This window comes from Eleutherodactylus coqui, chromosome 1 (assembly GCF_035609145.1).
Source record: "Eleutherodactylus coqui strain aEleCoq1 chromosome 1, aEleCoq1.hap1, whole genome shotgun sequence".
Lineage (NCBI taxonomy): Eukaryota > Metazoa > Chordata > Amphibia > Anura > Eleutherodactylidae > Eleutherodactylus > Eleutherodactylus coqui.
The window spans coordinates 237,240,863-237,260,785 of NC_089837.1; the positions used below are offsets into that span (position 1 = coordinate 237,240,863).

The 19,923-nt window shown below is 50.2% G+C and overlaps 1 protein-coding gene across 4 annotated transcripts in view; it reads right to left on the reverse strand.

The window, feature by feature from the left end:
• Positions 1-5,380: 5,380 nt before the first annotated feature.
• The window catches only part of METTL24 (methyltransferase like 24), a 50,167-nt gene continuing 35,624 nt past the window's right edge, over positions 5,381-19,923 (reverse strand). For 2 of the 4 annotated variants that reach the window (XM_066606964.1, XM_066606973.1), the window contains 2 exons: positions 16,059-16,287; positions 5,382-6,820 (listed from right to left, as the gene is read on the reverse strand). In XM_066606964.1, coding sequence (XP_066463061.1) covers positions 6,506-6,820; positions 16,059-16,287 — 544 coding nt within the window. In that variant the 3' untranslated portion in view covers positions 5,382-6,505. Of the gene's footprint in view, positions 6,821-16,058; positions 16,288-19,923 lie in introns of all 4 variants that reach the window. The other 2 variants (XM_066606958.1, XM_066606950.1) reach the window with 2 other exon arrangements.

The following is a 19,923-nucleotide window of genomic DNA, read 5'->3' on the forward strand; positions in this document are numbered from 1 at the left end:
GAGTCGTAGCGGGGAGCAGGGGAGAGCGGGCGGGAGAGAGGGAGAGAAAGATCTCCCCTCCGTTCCTCCCCCCTCTCCCCTGCAGCTCCTCGCTCCGTTCCGGCACCCGAATCTTCAGGGACGAGCACAGCGATACTCGGATAAAGCAAATTACTCGAGCGAGTAGTGCTTTTCCGAGTACGCTCGCTCATCTCTAGTTATCACATTATAATTATATTATACACTTGTACTCCATTAGGTCATGGTCACACATTGTGGATTAAAGCCCTTTACATAGTCCGATTATTGGGCTGTGTGAATAGCGCCCCAATCAGTATACAAATGATCATAAGCCAATTCCGATGCTACAGCAAAAAATCATTGACAGTAGCACATCTGTGTAAACCGGAATGTGTGGCTGACAGTGAGGAAACTGTATGGGCCAGTGTCTCCCCATGAGGTTTGTCAGCCTGTGTGAGGTGCACTTAAATAATCCTTGATTAGCATTTGTCAGAAAGGCCCTCAAGAACTTCTTGACACAGCTGCAAGGGCCCCTTACACAGGGTGACCTATAAAAGATGCCCGACAGCTCGTCCCAGCCATAATCCTTCCTGTGCTTTTATACAGGCTCGATCATCACTAGTGAACGCAGGCAGGGCGGGCCAGGGATCGTTGTAGCCCGCCTGCCTCCATTCATAGTGGACGGGTAGTCGTTCATAATGCATATTTGCATGGGAGAATCTGTTGTCCAGTTTTAGGACTGCTCACAGACTAATTACAGTTAATAGGGCCTTATAATTAATGTGAACCGCCTTTGGACAAAATGATGGCAGTACAATGTCGTCCTACAAGACACTAAGCTAAAAACTAATTAGCCTGCTGTCGGCAGGAGGGATATAGCCAGCGGGCGTAGCTAACTTTTTGTGCTTAGTGTCGCCTCCTAGTGGCAGAAGCTATATCCCACGGTCTTTGCTGTGTCCCCCAATGACGAGACGAGAAAGAGATTTTACGGTGAGTAAAAAATCCTCTTATCGCTCACTCGTGGCGAAAAGCTTCCTTTGATTTTACCAAGGTCAAGCGGAGGATGGATTGGTACCTGATTTAAAGGGGTTGTCTCGCGAAAGCAAGTGGGGTTCAGCACTTCTGTATGGCCATATTAATGCACTTTGTAATATACATCGTGTATTAAATATGAGCCATGCAGAAGTTATTCACTTACCTTCGCTGTGCTGGCGTCCCCGTCTCCATGGCTCCGTCTAACTTCAGCGTCTAATTGCCTGATTAGACGCGCTTGCGCAAGAAGGGTCTTCTGCCTTCGGGTCTGTCCGGCAGCAGCGGCGTTCTGGCTCCGCCCCCTTCTACGCGGCATCGCATAGCTCCGCCCCGTCATGTGTGCCCAGGGATATTTTTTGCACATGCTACCTTCAGGTCGTGGAGGCGTACTAAGCAGGCCTTTAAGAGAAATTCACAATCAAAATGCGAATCTTGAAAATTTGGTATGTAAATAAGGAACGTTAAAGGGGCTGCAACTTGATCATCTACATCACCTCTATGTGTATATACTAAGGAGAATCTACCTCCCCTCTATGTGTATATACTGAGGAGAATCTACCTCACCTCTATGTGCATATACTGAGGAGAATCTACCTCACCGCTATGTGCATATCCTGAGGAGAATCTACCTCACCTCTATGTGTATATCCTGAGGAGAATCTACCTCACCTCTATGTACATATACTGAGGAGAATCTACCTCCCCTCTATGTGTATATACTGAGGAGAATCTACCTCATCTCTATGTGTATATACTAAGGAGAATCTACCTCACCTGTATGTGTATATACTAAGGAGAATCTACCTCCCCTCTATGTGTATATACAGAGGAGAATCTACCTCACCTCTATGTGTATATACTGAGGAGAATTTACCTCATCTCTATGTGCATATACTGAGGAGAATCTACCTCACCGCTATGTGTATATCCTGAGGAGAATCTACCTCACGTCTATGTGTATATCCTGAGGAGAATCTACCTCACGTCTATGTGTATATCCTGAGGAGAATCTACCTCACGTCTATGTGTATATCCTGAGGAGAATCTACCTCACCTCTATGTGTATATCCTGAGGAGAATCTACCTCACCTCTATGTGTATATCCTGAGGAGAATCTACCTCACCTCTATGTGTATATACTGAGGAGAATCTACCTCACCTCTAAGTGTATATACTGAGGAGAATCTACCTCACCTCTAAGTGTATATACTCAGGAGAATCTACCTCACCTCTATGTATATATCCCAAGGAGAATCTACCTCCCCTCTATGTGTATATACTGAGGAGAATCTACCTCATCTCTATGTGTATATACTAAGGAGAATCTACCTCACCTGTATGTGTATATACTAAGGAGAATCTACCTCCCCTCTATGTGTATATACAGAGGAGAATCTACCTCACCTCTATCTGTATATACTGAGGAGAATTTACCTCACCTCTATGTGTATATACTGAGGAGAATCTACCACACCGCTATGTGTATATCCTGAGGAGAATCTACCTCACCTCTATGTGTATATACTGAGGAGAATCTACCTCACCTCTAAGTGTATATACTCAGGAGAATCTATCTCACCTCTATGTATATATCCCGAGGAGAATCTACCTCCCCTCTATGTGTATATACTGAGGAGAATCTACCTAATCTCTATGTGTATATACTGAGGAGAATCTACCTAATCTCTATGTGTATATACTGAGGAGAATCTACCTCACCTCTATGTGTATATCCTGAGGAGAATCTACCTCACCTCTATGTACATATACTGAGGAGAATCTACCTCCCCTCTATGTGTATATACTGAGGAGAATCTACCTCATCTCTATGTGTATATACTAAGGAGAATCTACCTCACCTGTATGTGTATATACTAAGGAGAATCTACCTCCCCTCTATGTGTATATACAGAGGAGAATCTACCTCACCTCTATCTGTATATACTGAGGAGAATTTACCTCATCTCTATGTGCATATACTGAGGAGAATCTACCTCACCGCTATGTGTATATCCTGAGGAGAATCTACCTCACGTCTATGTGTATATCCTGAGGAGAATCTACCTCACGTCTATGTGTATATCCTGAGGAGAATCTACCTCACGTCTATGTGTATATCCTGAGGAGAATCTACCTCACCTCTATGTGTATATCCTGAGGAGAATCTACCTCACCTCTATGTGTATATCCTGAGGAGAATCTACCTCACCTCTAAGTGTATATACTGAGGAGAATCTACCTCACCTCTAAGTGTATATACTCAGGAGAATCTACCTCACCTCTATGTATATATCCCAAGGAGAATCTACCTCCCCTCTATGTGTATATACTGAGGAGAATCTACCTCATCTCTATGTGTATATACTAAGGAGAATCTACCTCACCTGTATGTGTATATACTAAGGAGAATCTACCTCCCCTCTATGTGTATATACAGAGGAGAATCTACCTCACCTCTATCTGTATATACTGAGGAGAATTTACCTCACCTCTATGTGTATATACTGAGGAGAATCTACCACACCGCTATGTGTATATCCTGAGGAGAATCTACCTCACCTCTATGTGTATATACTGAGGAGAATCTACCTCACCTCTAAGTGTATATACTCAGGAGAATCTATCTCACCTCTATGTATATATCCCGAGGAGAATCTACCTCCCCTCTATGTGTATATACTGAGGAGAATCTACCTAATCTCTATGTGTATATACTGAGGAGAATCTACCTAATCTCTATGTGCATATACTGAGGAGAATCTACCTCACCTCTATGTGCATATCCTGAGGAGAATCTACCTCACCTTTGAGGGCTTCTTCACATGGGCATACTTTAGTCTGGTTATGCGGCTGTGATAATCAGACACATAATGGGACAAAACTAAACCATTGATTTCAACGGTTTTGTTTTAATTTGAGGTATTGTCGCCGGTAATAGTATGGGCGAGAAAAGGTGGGACTTGCCTTGGCTTTCTTTCACATAGGCCACAGGTATTACCTATCTTCCCGCTGTTTTATTTAAACTCATGTGCTATTATAGTGAGCATAGTTGCGCCTACGGCCATGTGAAGTAGCCCTGCCCCATTTCTACTACTCTAACTTTCCGCGTCATAAAAAATCTAAGAATTTGCCACAAAAAGTTTTAGGTTCTAAATTGATTGATCAATTTGGTCACCTCCGTGTAGTGTTTCCTGGGTAACGCAAAGATTCATGCAAAATGGTGAATATATTTAATTCCTCGGTTCCTCTGAAGTAACAACGAGTTCATAAAACTTTCCATGCGAACGGGCCAACCCCTGTACCAAATTAACACTTGCACAAAGTCAGGGATTTTGTAGGAGTCAGGTGTATGATTAACCACTTATACCAAACAGAGGATAATGATTATTTTCATATGTAGGTTGAAACTGTCATTAACTAAAACAGCTGGGCAGGAGGCTTAAAAAGGTAATGGTACTCTGCTACAAAGGTGAGGTTGTGAAAGACCGTTTCATGTCACAGGTCATACAACATGGAAAGAGTGAGCACAGCCACAAGGTAGTTTTACAGCATCAGCACTGTCTGTCCCAGCCAACGATTTCAAGGCAGACTTGGGGTGCTCTGCAAGCTCTTTTGAAGATGCATAAAGAAATCGGCAATGTTGAGGACCAAAGCCACAGTAGTTGGCCAAGGAAACTTATGGCATCAGATGAAAGATACATTCTTACTTCCCTTCAAAATCTAAAGATATTTAGCAGAGCCATCAGCTCAGAACCGGCAGAAACTAATGGGACCCAGATACACCCCTCTACTGTTCAGAAAGTCTGGCCAGAAGTGGGCTTGATGGAAAGATGTGGTCAAAAAGCCATTCCTTTTGACTAGAAAAAAGCCAAACGACTCAATTAGGGATGAAAACCTAAGAATTGGGGTGCAGAAAAATAGCAGCAGGTGCTCTGGACTGAGTCAAATTTGTAAATATTTGGCTGTAACAAAAGGCAATGTGTTTATGGAAGGGCAGGAGAGCGGTACAATGAGTGTCACAGTGAAGCATGCTGGCAGTTCCTTGCAACTTTGGGCTGCATTTCTGTAAGTGAAGTTGCGGATTTGGTCAGAATTAATGGTGTCCTCAATGCTGGGAAATACAGGCAGATACTTATCCATCAGGAAGTTGTCTGATGGGGGTTGTTTTCCTGCTGCAGAATATGTTTTGAGCCAATGTTACTAAGAACTATCTTTATGTGAAAACAAGGAGTCCTGGAAGTGATCATATGGCCCTACAGCGCCCCGATCTCAACATCATCCAGTCTGTCTGGGATTACATGAAGAAACAGAAGGATTTAAGCAAGCTACATCTGCAGAAGATCTGTGGTTAGTTCTCCAAGATGTCTGGAACAATCTCCCAGCTGAGTTCCTTCAAAAACTGTGTGCAAGTGTACCTAGAAGAATTGCTGCTGTTTTGAAGACAAAGAGCGGTCACACCACATATTGATGTGATTCAATTTCTCTTTTGTCTATTCACTTTATTTTTGTCAATTTACAAAATGCAAACTATTAACACTTTTTTTTATTTTTAAAAGCATTCTTACTTTGCAGCATTTTTTTTCATATCGGCATAAGGTTTGCATAGTACTGTATATGGTGGTATTCATAGGTTTTTTTTATTTTTAAAACCAACGAATATTCTTCAGAAAGCAGTTTCTCACTCTGCAACCAGTGCTACACATTGTAGGGCAAGGCTTTAAAAGGGATAATCTACTTATTACATCCTAGAAAATATGCAATTCATAAAATGTCCTGCCACCAGGAAGGAGAGCCAATGCGATTATGTAATCTGCAGAGGGGCATACAACAGCAAGTTGGAAATTTCCCTGCAGTGACACCAAGGAAATAGACAAGCCAGTGTAACGCATGGACATGCTGCCACCTACCACCGCATGAGGGACCCTCTAATAAGTGGGTTGATGGCAACCTGTTCATTTGCCCTATTTAGAAATCCAGTTTGGGGTGATCTTAAGCCGTCTCAGCCTTACTACAGAGGATATGTGAAAATCCATTTTTTTGGTCAATTACAGCTGTCTTATAAAATGCATAATACACTCACTTGCCTGCTACAATCACGATGGACCCCATTTATGAAGCAAAAAAAAAAAAAAACAACCTTTGTTGCCCATAGTAAACAAACATAAAGCTGCTTTCATGTTGTAAAAGCACTATAAGAAATGAAAGCTGTGCGGTAATTGGTTGCTATAGGCACAGACAGTTTTTCTTTTAGACTGTCAAAAATTTATAAAAAAAAAAAAAGCACTATGCAGGTACATTCGATCTGGAGTATCATTTTACCATCAATAAGATTCTTAATTTAAGAGTCACTTCCCTGAAAAATAAGTCAGCTGATGTGCACCATTCAGCATATTGTGCAGCATAGAAAGTCCTCATTGCTCAATTCCTTCATCAAGCAACATTGTAATTCTGATCAAGTCATCCGTTATCTTTGTCACGTCCACCTGGTATTTACCCAGCTTAGTACATAGCAACTGCTTGCATTGAAGACATCCTTCTTAAGGAACATTTGTGGTTTAGATAAATCTTTGTATGTATAGAACATTTTAAAGTCCTTGTGCTCGAGCTCCTTGAATAAGCTGAACCAGTATCTAACAACACTGCTGTCATTTCCACTGACTTCAAACCCAGGCCAGTGGAGATGGATCTCCAAAACAAGCTGTCCAATCTGCTCGATGATGCCCTCTAGAATGAGGTTTTCCAAGATCTTCCACTCTGCACTTTCCATATCTGCTTTAAGGACATCAATCTGAAAGTAAATACACAAAGGTTAGGGTCCTTTTTACATTGAACGATTCTCAGCCTGATGTAACAAGTAGGGATCAACAAAGCATAATTGGCGCTCTTTGCATTTCTTTTACACATGCCAAGTATTACTGCTACAGGGGTGAACGATCATTACTACAATCAATTGTCCCCCATGGACAGGGGTATGCATCTCCCCATTCACATGGGAAGATGAAGATGTACAACCAACCAGCAAGCATTGTTATGTGCATTGTCTAGTCGTTGTTCCTTTTAGGCCTCATTCACATAAGCGCTGTTTTAGCACAATATAGGTGCGTAAAAAAAAAAAAAAATTGCGCCTATACTACGCTAAAAATCGTGTGAATGGGCAGCTGCTCCAGGAGGAGAGAGAAGAAGCCTCGCAGGGCTTCAGGATTTCCCCATAGCAGAGAGAGGGAGCGTGGGGCTACAGGGAATTAACCCATAGCCCTGCTCTGAGGATCCCCGAGGGACCCACTGCCGCTCTTCTGCGCATGCACGCCAGACAGATGACATTACGCGCATGTGCAGAAGGCCGGGAGCCCCCCGGCAAATTTAAAATCCCCTGGCTCCCAGCTCCTGAAGGTAGCCGGGAACCAGGAGATGTCAGCGGCGATCACGAAAAAGTTAAAAAAAAGTGCAAGTTTCATCTCCCCTCATGGATCCGATCCATGAGGGGAAGTGAAAATACTCACCTCGGGTCCTCCGTGATGTCCGGTGTTCCAAAACCTGAAATCCTGAAAAAAAAAGTTGAAAAAGCTTACGTTTCATCTCCCCTCACGGATCATATCCGTGAGGGAGGATGAAAGTACCTGGATTTATCCACGGACCTTACCCCAGCTTCTGCACACACGCCTGTTGCCAAAATGGTGGACGCATGCGCAAAAGCCGTGGATTTCCAGAATAATTTAAATTCTCCCTGCTTCTGGCTACAAAACTGAGCCAAGAGCCTGGAGATTTCACGGGGGGCCGCGGTGAGCGGTTTCTGGTCACGTGTTCGCCGTTATCCAATGGATAATAGCGATCACGTAAAAGTTTTTAAAAAATTGAAGTTTCACCTCCCCTCACCGATGCGATGAGAGAAGATTAAACTTTTTACCACAGGCCTCCATATTTGAACCCCGGCGCGATCCTCCTCCGTGAATCTTCCCGGATTCTGCACATGCGACCGCCGGCAAAATGACGGATACATGCGCAGGAGTCGGGGAGCCAAGGAAATTTAAAATCTCCTTGCTCCCAGCGACCAACGGTTGCCAAGAGCCTAGATCAGTGGCCTCGTTGAGCTGTCCCCGCTCACGTAATAAAAAGGCAGCAATCTACCTTGGGCCGGTCTCACATGACCCGATAGGAATTACGGATTCCGCATGCGTCTAATCCGCGGTAATACGCAGATCAATCGCATTGGATTACACAATGCCGCTCATATCAGTGGGTCGGAATTGTGTAATCCACTCGCAGAAAAGAGAACGCAGCAGGTTCTATTTTACCGCGGATATCCGCAACATAGAGCCCATTGTGCTCCATGGTCGTGGATATACCCGCAGCCCATACGCAACTACACTGTGTACGGGCTGCGGGTACCCGCGTCATCGCTAAGCGACAGTGCGGGAAATACAAACAAAAAAAAGTGTACTGCGCATGACCGCCTGCGTGAGTACACAGTTTTGCGCAGTACATTATGCGACCGACCGCTACCTGTAATACGTAAATATAAGAGACCCCAGGAAGGCTCCCCTTCCTGCAGTTCCAGAAGGAGCTTGTTGAGCGTCTTCTGTGTGAGACCGCCGCACCTCATCAAGCTTACGAAGCCTCACAGAGCGCCACTTTTTACACCCCATACCCGCCACTGAGGTCAAAAAATACCCCCCAAAAAGCATGAGGAGGAGGGATAACCGGTTTTATTGCCCCATGTACCCATCCCAACCAGGCCCCCGTTGGCCCCCCTTCTGAGAATTTGCCCAAGCAGCGACAGTTTTTCTAACCGTGCCACATGCTGCAGTTTTTCTGGAAGTGAGGTTTTTCTGGAATATGGGAAACTGACTTATATTTAGTGTTGATGCTGGGAAAGCTTCCAACGTACATAATAAACGTGCCTATAGGTATTCATTAGTTAGACTGAGGTCAAAAGTATCCTTTTGGTCTCCACCTGGCTGGTATATATCAGTACACAGCAGAAAAAAAGGGAATACTGTAGTAGACTACGGTATTCCTTACAATACTATACTGTAAAAAAAATATACTTTTAACAGATACCATAATAGCCTGTGACTGACTGATGTCACTAAGACATTCACCCCATCCACCCCTTAAACATATACCTCAAAGAGCTCCAGTGACATCACATATATGGACAGTTATCACTGGAGCTTCCCCAGACAATCTCACTCCTTGAATGCAGTCTGACTTTGCATCACAAGACGGAGAACATGCTTAGTCCTATCTAGTTAGCTCATGGATAGCTATACCTGTGCAGACCAGGGGCAGCTGCTCCTACATTAGCAGAATGTATCATTTTCTTCCCCGTCAAAAAACAAAACCCAAACACCCTTTTAATTGTTTCGGTAGACTAAGAAATAATAGCTTCTGTTTTGCCAGCAAGAACAGCACTGGATGCGGCATTATGCGTCTTCGCAGAACTGTATTACTTGCTAATGGAAGCTTCAATGTAAGTGTGAACACAGCCTCAATAGCTCTGCCTGTATATTGCATTAAAAATAAATGTGTTGATGGCTTCTTTTCTATGTGCGACGTGTCAGATCTTTTATGTATTTTGAGTTGTATCGTTCCAAATTTTTAATGTGAGAGATGAATTTAATGTGAACTGCATGCAGTTACTATCAGCATCTGGTGTTAATTACCCACATCATCCGCAGATTTCAGTTTGGCTCCAAAAAGTCATAGCCTCTGACAGACTGAGAATTGTGCAATCTGAACTGAAACCAGAACGGATGATTCATCAGATCTAGTATTACGAAGAATTACATTACCAAAATGACAATACAATTAAAAATACAAACTCCAAACACCCGCTATAAACATCAATATAATCTGTAATTCAAAACTCTCAGCCAAGAATATGCTGTATTGTAAGAAAAAGTGCTCATTTAAAAAAATTAAAAACCCAAAAACAGCAAGAGTTAAAATTCATTCATATCATTGCATGTTAACATTTTGTGAATTACTGATAGTAGATACGTGGGAATATGGACACATAGAATATTATTCCTTGCTTTATTGAATATTCATACTTGTACAGTCAGGTACATGGAAATAAGAACACGTTTCAGCTGTTAAGCCTTGTTCCTGTGTAGTGGCATCTGTCACCCATAAGCCACCATGTTAGGAAAAGCACATGTTTAACATATATAGAGGTTTCCAGTATTAAAACATGTTAAAGGGGTTGTCCCGCGCCGAAACGGGGTTTGTTTTTTTTCAACCCCCCCCCCCCGTTCGGCGCGAGACAACCCCGATGCAGGGACTGAAAAAAAGAACAGCACAGCGCTTACCTGAATCCCCACGCTCCGGTGACTTCTATACTTACCGGTTGAAGATGGCCGCCGGGGTCTGCTCCCTCCGTGGACCGCAGCTCTTCTGTGCGGTCCATTGCCGATTCCAGCCTCCTGATTGGCTGGAATCGGCACGTGACGGGGCGGAGCTACACGGAGCCCCATTCAGAAGATAAGAAGACCCGGACTGCGCAAGCGCGTCTAATTTGGCCATTCGACCATTTTAGACGGCGAAAATTAGACGGCAACCATGGAGACGAGGACGCCAGCAACGGAGCAGGTAAGTGAAAAACTTTTTATAACTTCTGTATGGCTCATAATTAATGCACAATGTACATTACAAAGTGCATTATTATGGCCATACAGAAGTGTATAGACCCACTTGCTGCCGCCGGACAACCCCTTTAAATATACATTTTTTATAACTGACAACTATCAGAGATGTGGAGCAGCTCACTGGACAGAGAGGGGGCACGTGAGTGAGGGGTCCCGTCCCCAGAGCGCGTGAGTGAGGGGTCCCGTCCCCAGAGCGCGTGAGTGAGGGGTCCCGTCCCCAGAGCGCCTGAGTGAGGGGTCCCGTCCCCAGAGCGCCTGAGTGAGGGGTCCCGTCCCCAGAGCGCCTGAGTGAGGGGTCCCGTCCCCAGAGCGCCTGAGTGAGGGGTCCCGTCCCCAGAGCGCCTGAGTGAGGGGTCCCGTCCCCAGAGCGCCTGAGTGAGGGGTCCCGTCCCCAGAGCGCCTGAGTGAGGGGTCCCGTCCCCAGAGCGCGTGAGTGAGGGGTCCCGTCCCCAGAGCGCGTGAGTGAGGGGTCCCGTCCCCAGAGCGCGTGAGTGAGGGGTCCCGTCCCCAGAGCGCGTGAGTGAGGGGTCCCGTCCCCAGAGCGCGTGAGTGAGGGGTCCCGTCCCCAGAGCGCGTGAGTGAGGGGTCCCGTCCCCAGAGCGCGTGAGTGAGGGGTCCCGTCCCCAGAGCGCGTGAGTGAGGGGTCCCGTCCCCAGAGCGCGTGAGTGAGGGGTCCCGTCCCCAGAGCGCGTGAGTGAGGGGTCCCGTCCCCAGAGCGCGTGAGTGAGGGGTCCCGTCCCCAGAGCGCGTGAGTGAGGGGTCCCGTCCCCAGAGCGCGTGAGTGAGGGGTCCCGTCCCCAGAGCGCGTGAGTGAGGGGTCCCGTCCCCAGAGCGCGTGAGTGAGGGGTCCCGTCCCCAGAGCGCGTGAGTGAGGGGTCCCGTCCCCAGAGCGCGTGAGTGAGGGGTCCCGTCCCCAGAGCGCGTGAGTGAGGGGTCCCGTCCCCAGAGCGCGTGAGTGAGGGGTCCCGTCCCCAGAGCGCGTGAGTGAGGGGTCCCGTCCCCAGAGCGCGTGAGTGAGGGGTCCCGTCCCCAGAGCGCGTGAGTGAGGGGTCCCGTCCCCAGAGCGCGTGAGTGAGGGGTCCCGTCCCCAGAGCGCGTGAGTGAGGGGTCCCGTCCCCAGAGCGCGTCAGTGAGGGGTCCCGTCCCCAGAGCGCGTCAGTGAGGGGTCCCGTCCCCAGAGCGCGTCAGTGAGGGGTCCCGTCCCCAGAGCGCGTCAGTGAGGGGTCCCGTCCCCAGAGCGCGTCAGTGCGGGGTCCCGTCCCCAGAGCGCGTGAGTGCGGGGTCCCGTCCCCAGAGCGCGTGAGTGCGGGGTCCCGTCCCCAGAGCGCGTGAGTGCGGGGTCCCGTCCCCAGAGCGCGTGAGTGCGGGGTCCCGTCCCCAGAGCGCGTGAGTGCGGGGTCCCGTCCCCAGAGCGCGTGAGTGCGGGGTCCCGTCCCCAGAGCGCGTGAGTGCGGGGTCCCGTCCCCAGAGCGCGTGAGTGCGGGGTCCCGTCCCCAGAGCGCGTGAGTGCGGGGTCCCGTCCCCAGAGCGCGTGAGTGCGGGGTCCCGTCCCCAGAGCGCGTGAGTGCGGGGTCCCGTCCCCAGAGCGCGTGAGTGCGGGGTCCCGTCCCCAGAGCGCGTGAGTGCGGGGTCCCGTCCCCAGAGCGCGTGAGTGCGGGGTCCCGTCCCCAGAGCGCGTGAGTGCGGGGTCCCGTCCCCAGAGCGCGTGAGTGCGGGGTCCCGTCCCCAGAGCGCGTGAGTGCGGGGTCCCGTCCCCAGAGCGCGTCAGTGCGGGGTCCCGTCCCCAGAGCGCGTCAGTGCGGGGTCCCGTCCCCAGAGCGCGTCAGTGCGGGGTCCCGTCCCCAGAGCGCGTCAGTGCGGGGTCCCGTCCCCAGAGCGCGTCAGTGCGGGGTCCCGTCCCCAGAGCGCGTCAGTGCGGGGTCCCGTCCCCAGAGCGCGTCAGTGCGGGGTCCCGTCCCCAGAGCGCGTCAGTGCGGGGTCCCGTCCCCAGAGCGCGTCAGTGCGGGGTCCCGTCCCCAGAGCGCGTCAGTGAGGGGTCCCGTCCCCAGAGCGCGTCAGTGAGGGGTCCCGTCCCCAGAGCGCGTCAGTGAGGGGTCCCGTCCCCAGAGCGCGTCAGTGAGGGGTCCCGTCCCCAGAGCGCGTCAGTGAGGGGTCCCGTCCCCAGAGCGCGTCAGTGAGGGGTCCCGTCCCCAGAGCGCGTCAGTGAGGGGTCCCGTCCCCAGAGCGCGTCAGTGAGGGGTCCCGTCCCCAGAGCGCGTCAGTGAGGGGTCCCGTCCCCAGAGCGCGTCAGTGAGGGGTCCCGTCCCCAGAGCGCGTCAGTGAGGGGTCCCGTCCCCAGAGCGCGTCAGTGAGGGGTCCCGTCCCCAGAGCGCGTCAGTGAGGGGTCCCGTCCCCAGAGCGCGTCAGTGAGGGGTCCCGTCCCCAGAGCGCGTCAGTGAGGGGTCCCGTCCCCAGAGCGCGTCAGTGAGGGGTCCCGTCCCCAGAGCGCGTCAGTGAGGGGTCCCGTCCCCAGAGCGCGTCAGTGAGGGGTCCCGTCCCCAGAGCGCGTCAGTGAGGGGTCCCGTCCCCAGAGCGCGTCAGTGAGGGGTCCCGTCCCCAGAGCGCGTCAGTGAGGGGTCCCGTCCCCAGAGCGCGTCAGTGAGGGGTCCCGTCCCCAGAGCGCGTCAGTGAGGGGTCCCGTCCCCAGAGCGCGTCAGTGAGGGGTCCCGTCCCCAGAGCGCGTCAGTGAGGGGTCCCGTCCCCAGAGCGCGTCAGTGAGGGGTCCCGTCCCCAGAGCGCGTCAGTGAGGGGTCCCGTCCCCAGAGCGCGTCAGTGAGGGGTCCCGTCCCCAGAGCGCGTCAGTGAGGGGTCCCGTCCCCAGAGCGCGTCAGTGAGGGGTCCCGTCCCCAGAGCGCGTCAGTGAGGGGTCCCGTCCCCAGAGCGCGTCAGTGAGGGGTCCCGTCCCCAGAGCGCGTCAGTGAGGGGTCCCGTCCCCAGAGCGCGTCAGTGAGGGGTCCCGTCCCCAGAGCGCGTCAGTGAGGGGTCCCGTCCCCAGAGCGCGTCAGTGAGGGGTCCCGTCCCCAGAGCGCGTCAGTGAGGGGTCCCGTCCCCAGAGCGCGTCAGTGAGGGGTCCCGTCCCCAGAGCGCGTCAGTGAGGGGTCCCGTCCCCAGAGCGCGTCAGTGAGGGGTCCCGTCCCCAGAGCGCGTCAGTGAGGGGTCCCGTCCCCAGAGCGCGTCAGTGAGGGGTCCCGTCCCCAGAGCGCGTCAGTGAGGGGTCCCGTCCCCAGAGCGCGTCAGTGAGGGGTCCCGTCCCCAGAGCGCGTCAGTGAGGGGTCCCGTCCCCAGAGCGCGTCAGTGAGGGGTCCCGTCCCCAGAGCGCGTCAGTGAGGGGTCCCGTCCCCAGAGCGCGTCAGTGAGGGGTCCCGTCCCCAGAGCGCGTCAGTGAGGGGTCCCGTCCCCAGAGCGCGTCAGTGAGGGGTCCCGTCCCCAGAGCGCGTCAGTGAGGGGTCCCGTCCCCAGAGCGCGTCAGTGAGGGGTCCCGTCCCCAGAGCGCGTCAGTGAGGGGTCCCGTCCCCAGAGCGCGTCAGTGAGGGGTCCCGTCCCCAGAGCGCGTCAGTGAGGGGTCCCGTCCCCAGAGCGCGTCAGTGAGGGGTCCCGTCCCCAGAGCGCGTCAGTGAGGGGTCCCGTCCCCAGAGCGCGTCAGTGAGGGGTCCCGTCCCCAGAGCGCGTCAGTGAGGGGTCCCGTCCCCAGAGCGCGTCAGTGAGGGGTCCCGTCCCCAGAGCGCATCAGTGAGGGGTCCCGTCCCCAGAGCGCATCAGTGAGGGGTCCCGTCCCCAGAGCGCATCAGTGAGGGGTCCCGTCCCCAGAGCGCATCAGTGAGGGGTCCCGTCCCCAGAGCGCATCAGTGAGGGGTCCCGTCCCCAGAGCGCATCAGTGAGGGGTCCCGTCCCCAGAGCGCATCAGTGAGGGGTCCCGTCCCCAGAGCGCATCAGTGAGGGGTCCCGTCCCCAGAGCGCATCAGTGAGGGGTCCCGTCCCCAGAGCGCATCAGTGAGGGGTCCCGTCCCCAGAGCGCATCAGTGAGGGGTCCCGTCCCCAGAGCGCATCAGTGAGGGGTCCCGTCCCCAGAGCGCATCAGTGAGGGGTCCAGTCCCCAGAGCGCATCAGTGAGGGGTCCAGTCCCCAGAGCGCATCAGTGAGGGGTCCAGTCCCCAGAGCGCATCAGTGAGGGGTCCAGTCCCCAGAGCGCATCAGTGAGGGGTCCAGTCCCCAGAGCGCATCAGTGAGGGGTCCAGTCCCCAGAGCGCATCAGTGAGGGGTCCAGTCCCCAGAGCGCATCAGTGAGGGGTCCAGTCCCCAGAGCGCATCAGTGAGGGGTCCAGTGCCCAGAGCGCATCAGTGAGGGGTCCAGTCTCCAGAGCGCATCAGTGAGGGGTCCAGTCTCCAGAGCGCATCAGTGAGGGGTCCAGTCTCCAGAGCGCATCAGTGAGGGGTCCAGTCTCCAGAGCGCATCAGTGAGGGGTCCAGTCTCCAGAGCGCATCAGTGAGGGGTCCAGTCTCCAGAGCGCATCAGTGAGGGGTCCAGTCTCCAGAGCGCATCAGTGAGGGGTCCAGTCTCCAGAGCGCATCAGTGAGGGGTCCAGTCTCCAGAGCGCATCAGTGAGGGGTCCAGTCTCCAGAGCGCATCAGTGAGGGGTCCAGTCTCCAGAGCGCATCAGTGAGGGGTCCAGTCTCCAGAGCGCATCAGTGAGGGGTCCAGTCTCCAGAGCGCATCAGTGAGGGGTCCAGTCTCCAGAGCGCATCAGTGAGGGGTCCAGTCTCCAGAGCGCATCAGTGAGGGGTCAAGTCTCCAGAGCGCATCAGTGAGGGGTCCAGTCTCCAGAGCGCATCAGTGAGGGGTCCAGTCTCCAGAGCGCATCAGTGAGGGGTCCAGTCTCCAGAGCGCATCAGTGAGGGGTCCAGTCTCCAGAGCGCATCAGTGAGGGGTCCAGTCTCCAGAGCGCATCAGTGAGGGGTCCAGTCTCCAGAGCGCATCAGTGAGGGGTCCAGTCTCCAGAGCACGTGCTGCTGCCGCACCAAAGTTTGTGTTCTGCCTGCTGCTGACCCTAGAAGCATTGATCCAGGTATATTTGCACCCTTCACCCTACCTAATGTTAAAGGCAGTTTTGCATCGGTAAAACCGCTGATGAACCTCACTCAATATCTGACTCAAAATCTACTATAAAAAGTGACATTTTTGGGAGGGTTTTTAAAATTTTAAGGTGACAGAATGTTAAAGTGTCTATGGGTATGAAAGAAGAGTATATAAGAACCAAGTATAACAAAGTTACTCAAGATTTCAATGTTTTAATAAAGACTGATTTACAATAGGTAAGCTATTAACTGGTATGTATGCCTTACCTTCCAGTGTCCAAACTCATTCAGAATGGTCTTCAGCTTCTTGGTGTTTCTGTGTAGTCTATGTGGAGCTATGGCTGGGTTGGGATCTCTCCAATCAATAGACAGTTGATGATGCCAGAGCCGATCTGCTTCATGGATATGAGCAGACGATATGCTTGGATCAAAACGATGGACTTCACACCCCCCAGAAGCCATATTGAATTCAAATATGTTGTCATCTTCACCTAATCTGAAAATATTTTCAATTGTAGCATTATTACTATTGGAATACAATACATTGCCTAACATTTAGTGACATAACTTCAAGAAATGTTAGAGAAATAAGAGCAGAAAGAATTTCCAGACATTCTGACTTTAAAAAAAATGGTGTGGCAGCATCCAAGTAAAAAAAAAAAAAAAAGTCTTGTTTTATAATCAGTCACACACAGAGGAAGTTTTGTTGCATCCCATAGTCTTGTTTAGATGTGTGTGCTGCATTGTAGTACTGCTACACTGATTGGGATTGGTGACTGTATTGTCCTGCATTAAGGATTATTACATAGGGGAACGGTAGTAAAATGTTGGTAGTGGAACATATTACCGATGCTCAGGCAGACTTAAAAGAAAAAAAAAAAACACTTGTTATTTATTTAATTCTCCCCACCAAGCTGGGTACTCATTATACTGACCTCAAAAGGATGGAAGGCTGAGTCAAGCCAGCTACCTGCACCATGTGGGGATTGAACTCGTAACCTTCAGGCTCTATCTATACAACAATGAGTAGTTTACCTCACATTTCAGCATGACATACAGACTAAACTTACATAGGTGTCAACTATTCAGAAGCAGGCCAAAAAAAAGTGTCCTTTTGGCCTCCATCTGGCTGGTATATGGCACTAGACAATATGAAAAGATATAGAATAACCTGTCCTAGCAGAATATGCCATTTCATGATGTGGAGCAGGGTATAAAAATATATATCATGCAATATGTTTTTAAAATTTTTTTGAATTAACACGTGAGCCTATAAGTGACAAATGCCAACATACGCATCCATCACAGGTATCCATTAACCTCTGACCGGTTACATTAAAATTGGAAAAACCCTTCTGAAAAGGTTATTTTTTTTAAATGCAGACTTTGAATTTGTCTCATGTTAATATATTTGACACAGAACTCAGTCACCCTAAGGGCATTTCAGTGCCGGATTAACAATGGTGCAAAAGGAGCACTGGCTCCAGACCCTGCAATCCTCTATATTGATGGGGTCCCCCGACTGCCTGTCTCAGCAGTGTGAGGGGGCCAAAAACAATGGATCTGGTGAGAAGCAGCGATCCTTTTCTTCCTGTTTTGGAGTGTTTATTAGCTGCAGTTCACTTCCTGCAATGCAGTGAACACTTGAAGTGACGTAGCATTCACTGCCTAGCAGGGAATGCAGAATCCTCGGCAGCCTGCTGTAGCGGGACTGCGCATGCGCAATATCTCGCCGCTAGGGTTTAATATACTATATGAAAGACTAGCGGTGAGATATCGCTCATGGGCACTAAAGCAGGCTGCAGAAGATTCGTCATTCCCTGCTAGGCAGTGAACGCTACGTCACTTGTAGCGCTCACTACTCTGCAGCAAGTGAACTGCAGCTAATAGATGGTCCACAACAGGAAGAAGAGGATCCAGACGGCTGGAGGTGAGGTGACTTGGGAGACTGGAGTGGCCAGGTGAAGATCTGGTAAGAAGACTCCCTGCGGAGGAATAGGCAAGTATAGATTTTTTTCTCTAATGACAAAACCCCTTTAAGGTTTATTGCACTTGCTTTTATCTTATGCAATGTACTTAAAGCCCTTTTTCATAAGTAAAGCATCCTGGCATTTAATAGCACGCTTTAAAAATAATCTTTTTGGGTTTGATATATCTTTACGAAAAATTATTACAAATCTTAGCCTGCCCACAGTCAGTGCTGCCAAAAGTTTAGAAGGATAACACGCAGTCCACAGGGAATTAAAGGGCTTTAGAGCTGCCAACATGAAGGAACGCAGAGTATAAACATTCCCTGCGTTCTGCTGCTTGGAGGATTCTTGAGTATGGCCTTTAGTTCGCAGACACTGTAATACTTCCACACAAATAGCACATTCATTATCAGGCTGGGCATATTATGGCAGAATTCTTTTAACCCTGTGTGCTACAGGGGACTATTATAAAGATTACATGAATACATGGCACACCTGAAATTCGAAACATTACAAGTCTAATAGACAGCCGGGCACCCAGAAGAGAAGACAGAAGCTAATTTTCTGTCTGCTCTATTTTTTTTCTTACACAATGAGCTTTCAATACCCCCTGTGTGCTGAATAGGGGTAGCAGCAATGCATGTGACTGATCAGGAGGTAACAAGAGGGAGATGCTGACGCTACCTAGATCTATTACAGCCCTAAGAATGGCAGCTTCCCCGGTAAATGGGGCTGCTATGGGACAAGATGCAGTCCAGTCTGCAGAGAGCCTATGTGCATTCCCTATTTAAAAGGAGCATAATTGCTGAGACTATGGAAAGAAATCTTACTGACTGGATTTGCTTTTCACAGTCAGTGCTGCATGTGGTGAATATGACCTGGACATTTAGAAAGTAGTTTAACAACAATGTGGGGATTTTATTAACTAAAGAAAAACATTAAAAAGTCACACATTTTGACACAAGCTGATTTACACAAAAGGTTTGTGACTTAGGGTGCGTTCAGACGAGCGTGTTTTGGTGCGTGCATACGCACGCACTAAAACATGCTTGTATTTACAACACTGCATTCCCTATGGTGTGTGCACATGTCCGTACTTTGCAGGTGCGTGCCTGCCAAGATAGGACATGCGTGCACCATAGGGAATGCATGCATTGTTTTTAATGGAGCTGCGGCTGCTGCCGGCGGCTCCATTGAAAACAATGGCCTGCTGGCTCCCTGTATTCCTTTTCAGGGAAGGACTTTACATATAAGCCCTTCCCTGAAAAAGAAAGATTTTAGTGTAAAAAAAAATAAAAATGCAGGCACTCTTTTCAATGGAGCAGCTGCTACTGCGGGCGGCTCCATTGAAGACAACGGTCTGCTGGCACACCTGAGTTGTTTTTCAGGGAAGGGCTTTACATATAAGCCCTTCCCTGGAAATCAATTAAAAGTGATTTAAAAAACAAAACAAATAGATACTCACCTCCCTTCAGCTGCCGGGGCACAGTCGCGTCTTCTCCTGCTGTCCCCTGCACTGTGGTGCTGAGCTGCTGATCTATCAGCAGCCGGGGATTTAAAATCCCCGCCTGCTGAAAGAGCTGAATGTGATTGGCTGAGGTGCTCAGCCAATCACAGGCAGCTCTCCCCGAATGAATGACAGGTGAGAGCTGCCTGTGATTGGCTGAGCACCTCAGCCAATTACATTCAGCTCTTTCAGCAGGCGGGGATTTTAAATCCCCGGCTGCTGATAGATCAGAAGTTCAGCACCACAGTGCAGGGGACAGCAGGAGAAGACCCGGCTGTGCCCCGGCAGCTGAAGGGAGGTGATTTTCTATTTTTTTACTATTTTAAAAGGCTTTTCAGGTAAGGGCTTATGAAGCCCTTCCCTGCAAAGCCACTAACAGCTGCCGGGGCTCAGCGGGGACTTCTGCCGCTGTTCCCGGCTCTATAGCGCTGCTGAGCTATCAGCAGCTGGGGATTTAAAATCCCCTCCTGCTGGTAGCTCTGATTGTGATTGGCTGAATCAATTCAGCCAACCACAATCAGAGCTACCAGTAGGCGGGGATTTCCCCGGCTACTGATAGCGTAGAACTACAGAGCCCGGGACAGCGCTAGAAGTCGCAGCTGAACCCCGGCAGCTGAAGGGAGGTGAGAATTTTATTTTTTTTTTGCACTATTTT